The sequence below is a fragment of the Elephantulus edwardii genome, unplaced genomic scaffold (genome assembly GCF_000299155.1).
Source record: "Elephantulus edwardii isolate Elephantulus edwardi_28Jun2011 unplaced genomic scaffold, EleEdw1.0 scaffold00233, whole genome shotgun sequence".
Taxonomy (NCBI): domain Eukaryota; kingdom Metazoa; phylum Chordata; class Mammalia; order Macroscelidea; family Macroscelididae; genus Elephantulus; species Elephantulus edwardii.
In genome coordinates, this window is record NW_006399983.1 from 2,066,707 (window position 1) to 2,075,578 (window position 8,872).

The 8,872-nt window shown below is 42.3% G+C and overlaps 1 protein-coding gene across 1 annotated transcript in view; it reads right to left on the bottom strand.

Annotated features, from left to right (window-relative positions):
• The window catches only part of MYH1 (myosin, heavy chain 1, skeletal muscle, adult), a 26,646-nt gene extending 18,191 nt beyond the window's left edge, over positions 1-8,455 (bottom strand). The window contains exons 1-12 of the mRNA XM_006898563.1: positions 8,252-8,455; positions 8,001-8,144; positions 7,749-7,905; positions 6,495-6,522; positions 5,598-5,712; positions 5,417-5,509; positions 5,255-5,318; positions 4,547-4,645; positions 4,303-4,406; positions 4,001-4,139; positions 3,098-3,216; positions 2,902-3,005 (exon numbers count right to left, since the gene is read on the bottom strand). Coding sequence (XP_006898625.1) covers positions 2,902-3,005; positions 3,098-3,216; positions 4,001-4,139; positions 4,303-4,406; positions 4,547-4,645; positions 5,255-5,318; positions 5,417-5,509; positions 5,598-5,712; positions 6,495-6,522; positions 7,749-7,905; positions 8,001-8,144; positions 8,252-8,455 — 1,370 coding nt within the window. The remainder of the gene's footprint in view (positions 1-2,901; positions 3,006-3,097; positions 3,217-4,000; positions 4,140-4,302; positions 4,407-4,546; positions 4,646-5,254; positions 5,319-5,416; positions 5,510-5,597; positions 5,713-6,494; positions 6,523-7,748; positions 7,906-8,000; positions 8,145-8,251) is intronic.
• Between the last annotated feature and the right edge of the window lie 417 nt (positions 8,456-8,872).

Below are 8,872 nucleotides of genomic sequence, written 5' to 3' on the forward strand. Positions count from 1 at the left end.
TCAATGAGCTCAATGCAGGCCGCCAGGTCCATGCCGAAGTCAATGAACTCCCACTCGATGCCTTCCTTCTTGTACTCCTCCTGCTCCAGCACGAACATGTGGTGGTTGAAAAACTGTTGCAGTTTCTCGTTGGTGAAGTTGATGCACAGCTGCTCCAGGCTGTTGAACTAAAAAAGAAGAAACTACAAATTAACACACAACATATAGTTAAAGGATCTTTCTCAGTTAGTTAGTTGGTTGGTTGGTTGGTTGGTTAGTTGGTGGTTGGTTCGCCCAGACACCCTCATAGAACCTCGTGCAAGAAGCAAGCTCCTTACTCCTTTCTAGTCCTTTCTTGTTGCTGTTGCTGATGGAGAAGTGTTGTTGCACTTACTAGAATTATGTCTTATGTGGAAATATCAGTCCTGAGGGACATTTCCTTGTTGTTGTTATGTGCCGTCGAGTTGTCTGCAACTTATAGCTCCCTATGTACAACAGCCCTAAACCCTGCTCTGTCCTGTGCCAATCAAACTGTCTTCGACACACCTACCCCCATTATCCCAGTCACTGAATCAATCCACCTCATAGAAGGTCTTCCTCTCCTGCACTGTCCTTCCACCCTCTCAAGCATGACGTCCTTCTCTCAAGAAAAAAATATGTATCGTTTTTAAAATAGGATCTAACTTTTTCATAAGAGATTTGTCAATGTTTTCTCTAATTCCAACTATATTAATCAAATATTTGTATTACATTTTGGTCATATAAAAATAAAAATTAAGCTAACATTTATTGAATATTTGCTAAGTGCTAAACATAAAATGCTAGCTGCTTTTTTCACATTATTGTACTTAATCCTTACAACCACCTTATAAAAGTGGTCCTATTTGCCCATTTATGATTGAAGAAGGAGACAGGAAAAGACTGAGAGAGAGATGAAATCGTCTATGTAAGGCTACTCTGATAAGGAGCACTGTGGGGTTTCGGTGCTAGCCAGAGCTGGTGGTGTTCATAGTAACTGCTGGAACTAAAGCCGATTCTTTCTGTACTCACTGTTCACACAGTTGGTCATGGTCTCATCTACAAACACTGGCACCATGTACATGAGTCAGAGGTTCTACACATAGATGAACCTTGCAGACCTTATGCTAAGGGAAGAGAGGCAATCACCGAGGACCATCTACAATATGGTCCTAAAATAAGCAGATCTGACAGCACTTGACAACAAAAGACAGAAAGCAGATTGATGATTTCTAGGGTGTAGGAAGAGAAGGGAGAGAGAGTGACCACTTGGCAGGTTTCTTGAAATGATAAAATGTTGAAAATCAATTTGTGGTGATAGTTACATATACCAATGAATACACTAAAAACTATTGAATTGTAGATTTTTAAATAGGTGTGTTGTGTAGAATGTGAATTATTTCTCCATAAGGCTATTAAAAACCAAAACTCTCAGAAATTTTTAAGCTTACACTGTCATATTTGTTTGTTTTTTATTGTTGTTATTGTTATGTACTGTGGAGTGGAACCAACCCAGAGCTGACCCTCCAGAGGATTTTTCAGAGGCAGTGAATCACATGACAGAAGATTGCTCATTTTTATCCTGAGGAGCGCTGGTGGATTCGAACCATGTGCCTCTGATTTAGTAGCTCAGCTCTTTACCACTAAGCCACCTATTAGTTTCTTTTTAAAAAAGTTTTCCTTGCTCTTGCTGACTTACTTGGTGATAAATTATCCCCTCCCTTCCACTGTCTGCTAGCAATTGTTGGATCTGCTCTTATTCTCAAAACTCAGAAATCTTCGCACATTTTCTCTCAGTTCACACATAATGTAAGGTATAGAAATGTGACTCCTGAGTTAAACATATCTGAGAAATACCATCAGGTAAATGCTATTTCACAAGCTACGTGGGAGTTTTTCTCTCTTGGATGAATGTTGAATGTCTTTACAATGCCATTGCCACCCTCTATACTTAGTTACTTCAGAGTTTAGCCTAATATTCAAATACACATTTAACTTCACTTTGTTGTTGTTGTTGTGTACCAATGAGTCAGGATCACCTCATAGCTGACCCTCCAGTGGGTTTTCAGAGGCAGTAAATCACTTGAGAGTTGACTGCCCATCTTTCTTCAAAAGAACAGCTGGTGGATTCAAACCACATGCCTTTGAGGTTTCAGCACAATTCCTTACCACTAGGGAATCTTAAAGGGAGCTCTGCTGGCCTAATGGTGAGAAGCTGCAATCCCAAAGGGACACGTGCGAATCCACCAGCTGCTCCGCAGGAGGATAGGCAGTCTCCTCCCATGCCTGCCTCTTCAAAAGTCCCCTGGAGGATCAGCTATGGGTCAGTTCTCACTTGATGGTACACAAAAACAAGGAGAAAATCTTAAAGTCTTTCTGTGAATTTGTCATAGTCTCCTCCCTACTGTGAATTGGTCAAGTGTCTCCATTTATGCTGTCATTGTCACATTTGACATTTTCTTTATCATTTGTGAGTTCTGAATGTGTGCTTTGGAGACTGTCCTAAAGTCTTTGAATTCAGAAAAGACTTCATTGGCAGTAAAAATTCGGAAGTGAGCATATAATCGGGAATACTGAATTTCAGAAGTAAGCATATAATCAGGAATGCTTTGCATACAGGTTCTAGTATCATTTGCACAAAGATCTGTCATATACTTTCTCATCATCTAAGTTCACACAGCTAGTAATTGAAGGAGTAGGAGAGTGAATCCTGGTTTATCTCATTCCAAACTTCCTGCTTATTCATGAACTTTGGGCCTTGTTTTGTGTCGTGTTCTTTTGTATTGTACATCTTTCTCACAAATCAGTTCCAATATTGATGGCAACAACAAGATGGGTAAAATTGTCTGCTAACTCACATCAAAGATCTCGAAGCCAGCAATGTCCAAGACACCGATGAAGTACTGCCGGGGCTGCTTGGTGTCCAGCTGCTGGTTGATGCGGGTGACCATCCACAGGAACATCTTCTCATAGACGGCCTTGGCCAGTGCACCCACTGAGTTGTACACCTTCACAGACAAGTGATGCTGGTTGGTTGGCATTCTTAAAGACATCTTGGGAGGCCTGGGCTGAGCACATCCTCCTGAGCTCTTGCACTCACCTGCTGCACGGTCTGCCCTTTGGTGACATACTCATTGCCGACCTTCACCCTGGGGTAGCAGAGGGCTTTGAGCAAGTCAGCAGAGTTCAAACTTTGGAGATAAGCCGCCTTGTCAGCAACTGCAGAGACATAAGTCAAGTATCCAACGTGATCCACATTGAGCCGCACAACTGATAGATCATGAGTGGATCACTTTATATAAAGTGGAGGAGTGGGTTGAGTTTGTGTATTCCCATCCACCCAAGCAGACATACGCACACCCATGTTTATCGCGGCTTTGTTCACAATAGCAAAGAGCTGGAAACAACCCAAGTGCGCATCAACAAACGAATAGAGAAGCTCTGGTATATTCACACAGTGGAATACTATGCAGCATTGAAAAACAAGGAACTCATGAAATAGAATACAAAAGGGGTGACTCTGGAGGATATTATGCTGAGTGAAATATCTCAGTCACAAAAGAACAAATATTGCATAGCGCCACTATTGTAAAACAGGAATGTCATTGGAGTTGAGGGAAGACAGAAATGGAGGGGAGGAATGATGTATACTGCATTGAAACAGATGAGAGAGAGAACTGTTTAAAAGTGATATATGATAGGGCATTATTGTCATGACAGGAGTCCAGAATCAAGGCTGCACAGTGGAGTGGACTTGAGAGGAGGGATTGCTTAACAATGAAAGAGTTTTTCTTTTACTTTTCAAGGAGATGAGTGAATTGGGGAGGAGGGGTCAGCAAGGGAGAAAAGTGCAACAATGAATGACTGGAAACCCTAAGTATCTGTAAATTTTCATGACAATTAACTTTAAAAAATATGAAAAAAAGAAAGAAATCTGAGTTTGGAATGGCCTTCTTCTGGCCTATATTTTCTTACTAAACACGGAAGGAGGTGTATTTCATACCTTCAGTGCCATCTGGCTCAGCCTGCTCCTCACGCTGCTTTTGTTTGAATTTCATGTTCCCATAGTGCATCACGGCCCCTGTGAGCTTGTAGATGGACACTCTTTCATCAGACGTGAAGCCTAGGATGTCAATGGCACTCTACCAGGAAGACAATGGGGCACAGGTTAGGAGAGTAGGGACTAACTTATTTAGGGAATTTTATACTCTTTCTGAAGGTAATCACATCTACATTAAGTTGCTATTCTCCTTATATATACTGGAATTTTTAAAAAGTGTGTGTACATGAGAGAGAGAGACTTACATCGGTGGCCATCAGTTCTTCTTGGTCATCGATGCTGGGGACAGTGATCTCTCCCTGACTGACGAAGGCGTAGTCATACGGGTTGGTGGTGATCAGGAGCATTTCTGGGTACATAAAATTCAGAGTTTTACATTAGAGTATATGGTTTACATTACAAATAATGTATAGATTAACATATAATACAGTTACATATAATGCAGATGTTATATTAACTACCATCCTGTGAATTTAAGTTCTTTCGTACCAATTAGATCTGGCTTCTTGTTGGACATGATCTGATAGAAAATATGGTAGCTTCTTTCTGCCTTCAGCTGGAAAGTGACTCTAGACTTCTCCAGAAGATCTGAAAGGGAAATAGGTTTAAGGGGCAAATTATGAGGTGATGCTGGAGCTGTTTTGAAATTTTGCATCATTAGCTAAATCTTACCAACCCCATGTTTCAGCTGCCTGTTCCCCCAGGGTACCATGCATAACAGTTCTGCAAACACTTCTGCCCTTATGTTCACAGTCTCAAGAAAGAAAAAGAAATGTCCCTGACCCAGGACCTATTCACTTCCCATACAGAAGATCCTTGACATTTGATGTATAGTTTTTATTAAAGAAAATTTCTTTTTGCCTTGTAATTGACTCAGAGGACTTTTGCTTCTCTGAGATATCCAGTCACTCTGTCGTGGAGCCACATTTGTTGAAACAGTAGCTAGACAGATTAGACTCCATCCATAAGCACATCTTAGAAAAATGTCAAGTTCATCCCGAGGCTGAGAAGGTGGCAGTTGCCAGTTGTTAGCTCATGACTCAAGTGGGCAAAGCACACATTGGGCTATGGCGAAGGCTGGCTTTCACCACCGGCATGCTTGGCAGCAGACTGGTGTGCTCCAGGCTCCAGGCGCAGCAGGCGCTTCCCAGTGCTCCTGTCATTTTTGGATTCTATTTTAGAGGGCCTGTTACTCACATGTTTCAATATCAGCAGAAGCCAGCTTGCCTGTGGTACCAAAGTGGATCCTGATGAATTTACCCTTGCAAAGTAAGAGAGATGGTGTCAGATGCGAAACTTGAAGTTACCAAGACTCAGGCTTGCTTTCTCTGTGTTTGAAGTAGAGACTAAGCCACTTACAAAGCGTGAGGAGTTGTCATTCCTCACAGTCTTGGCATTGCCAAAGGCCTCCAGCAGGGGGTTGGCGCTGATGATTTGATCTTCCAGAGTCCCCTGCAAAGAGAAGCACAGTCTGATCCTGGAGCATTTCTACCTGAGAGCCCAGCAGAGCCTTGATTCTGTCCCGGGAGGGCTGCCCCACCTGCATTTTGCCAGAAGGAGCCTCCTCTTTCTTCTTCTCTCCAGTCACTGCAATTGTTGCAAAATACTGGATGACACGCTTGGTGTTCACAGTCTTTCCTGCTCCGGATTCTCCGCTGTTCAGCACAATTCAAACATATGTGGGAAATTAAGTGTGGTGACAAGTGAAAGTGCCTCCCCCCAGCCACACTTGGTAGCTCACATATCTATTTCTATGCTTCTCTCCCAGAGAGTTCCAGGTCTTTCTCTTTGGCATTCATGGAGCTCGTATTACCTCTGTTGCTTTGCACTGACAAAGGATAGGGATGTTTATTCACTATTCAGTCTTCACTGAAGATGTATTTTATGGTTGTTTTACTGTACCAGGCTCTTTTCTAGGTTATGAGAGTTGAGGTTTGGAATGTCCAAAAAGGCAGCCACCCAACAAGTATATGATAAATGGAACAATTAGTAAGACATTTATTCTTCAGTGATATGCTTATTCTTCAGCTTCTTAGACTAGAGATGACCCAAGTTAGGCTTTTGAAGGAATAGACATTTCCTAACTTAAAGGACTAGTCCTTAAAAATAAGGGCCTGGTAATAGGCCCAAGCTTCTCTACCTTCATAAGGCTGTTATGTTTCTCCGTCCTGGGACTGTGCTCTGGTCCTGTTCAGAGATGGTGTTTTATGGCTCCTGTTCTAAGGAAAGTTCTACAGTACTTTCTAGACTAGAGTGGTGAGTACTATAATTCAGACAATTCAGTTCTTTCACATGTCCAATAAAGGGACAAAGCACCATCCAGCTACAGCCTGGTAATGTCATTTTGCTTAAGTATTAACTAATTAATGTCTCCTTTTGTCTGTCATGTTCTAATTGAAAATAAAACATTAATAAGTCTTAGAATAGGAATACATACGTGATCAAGATAGACTGATTCTCCCGGTCTAAAGAGGGAAAAAAGTGGGAGAGTTAGTATAATTATCAGGATATTGAGCCTACATGCCATTTTCAATAGATTATTATAGAATTACTTATAACTGTGATTAAGACTTTTAAATTGGAGAGTAAAAATAGAATATGTTGTCAAATCTTAAGTTCCTTAATTCCCATAGGAAATAGGTCTTTTTGGTTTGACGTAAAGGGCAATGTATTACAAAATTAGATATATTCCCTAGTTCTTGTCTGTAGATTTGCATGACATACTGTCCACAGATTCAGATATGTAGCAAAAAAAAAAAAGAATACTAAGAAGGTTGGAAGCAAGAGTGGCACTCACTTCCTAAACCACATGCCTATGGAAACTCTGTGAACTTGGAGAAACGACGATATTTATAGAAAGGCATCAGATCTTTTGTTCATAGAGTCGCTGAACCATGCTCAACTTGACAGCAGTCAACAACAACATCTTAGGAAGGATCTGTAGTTTAAAACAATCGAACATTTTCAATAAGACTGAAGTTGAAGTTTGACTTCTAAATGGGTCATTTGGATTCGTTCAAAAAGCAGCAAAAGATCCTTCTCCACATACTTCATTCTGAGTGGCTGTCCCAAAAGTGTGTCTATGGGTCAAAGGAAGACTAAAAAGAGAATGGTTCAATCAGAAGAAAACTTTTTCAAGGGAAGCAAAATAATAGCTCCTGCTTATATGTGCCTAAGTCCCAAATCCCACCTTTATTCAAGGAGAGGCTAGTATAGCTGAACCGTGTCTGATGACAAGGCTTCCAGACTTATCTAACTTAAAATCAGCAGAAACTTAAGCAATAGGAAAGACAGAGTATATGTATTCTTTTCAGATGGAATGGTCCATTTATTACTTAAAATGACTCCTGTTATCTGAGCACACAGAATGGATCATGTATTTCTTTTCTTTCCTTTCCTTTTTTAAATCATGTGTTTCTAAGCAAGGAGATTGTAAACAAATTTTGATAGGATGGATGGAGCTAAGCAGCCTGGTCTGGCCCAATCACAGACTTGGAACCAGGAGCACTGACTTGTGAATCCAGTGTGGTGATGTCTGTCTACCTCTCTGGGCCTCAGTTACTTCTATACAACCAGGAAGTTGGATTATCTATAAAGGTCTTTTTTATTTTATCTCTAACCCTTCATTATATGCGAGATAAAATAATTCTTATGGCAAAACAAAACATCACCACTCAGCTGAGTCACTCACCAGTCAGCATGAACTGATAGGCGTTGTCAGAGATGGAGAAGATGTGGGGCGGGGCCTCCTGGCGCTTTTTGCCTCGGTAGGCCGTCACCACCTCTGCGTTGTACACCGGCAGCCACTTGTAGGGGTTGACGGTGACACAGAAGAGGCCCGAGTAGGTCTGCACCAAAATAAAAAGTCAAGTCATTTCTCGGGACATCATGAATCACCCCCACCGCACCCCTCCCAGCTGTCAGGTCATGAGAATGGGCTCACGTAGATCATCCAGGCCGCGTAACGCTCTTTGAGGTTGTACAACACGGCGGGCTCGTGCAAGTGGGTCATCATGGCCATGTCCTCGATCTTGTCGTATTTGGGAGGGTTCATGGGATAGACCTGGTCATCTTTAACTGTTACAGTCTGTTGAGGTAAATGGGAAGTCAGATCAAGGGGTGTCAGCTGCCCTAACCCCAGAACACAAAGCAGAACCCTGACCCCAAAGCATCTCCAGGTGGTGTTGTACTCACAGTTCCACCTTCTGTCTTGACTGTCACCTTCCCAGACTCCCTGCTCTGCACTGTTGCCTTCACAAAAGACTCCTTGGCGTCCACCACAAAGACCGATGACTTGGCGTCGAAAGGCTTGTTCTGGGCCTCAATTCGCTCCTTTTCAGACTTTCGGAGGTAAGGAGCAGCGTCCCCAAAAACCGCCATCTCAGCGTCGGTACTCATGGCTGCAGGTCACTGTCTGCGGCCCAGTCAGAGACCCCGCCTGGCAGACGAGCGAAAGAAATACCATAGACTCAGAAGTGGAGCGATTCCTTTTGAAAAATAGCAATCCCTCCTTTATTCACGGGCTAGTTGGACACTTGACATTGTATTGGGTACAGCCACTTCCTTGGCTCAATGGTGGATGAAACGCCAGCCCCGGTGTGATGTGCCAGTGCTGACAGACACTTAATCATGCATTTGGAAAGAGGCTGTTGTTTCTGGCGCTCCTACTGTGATATTTTAGCTGCTCTCTCTGTTTCATTTGTCGTGTATTGATCTTTATAAGCGGCTTGTCTTTGGCTTATAAAGAGCATAAAGCTACTATGATGGCAAGGTGGAATCAGGGCTCTTTCATGCAAAGGTCTTTATCTTCCCAGT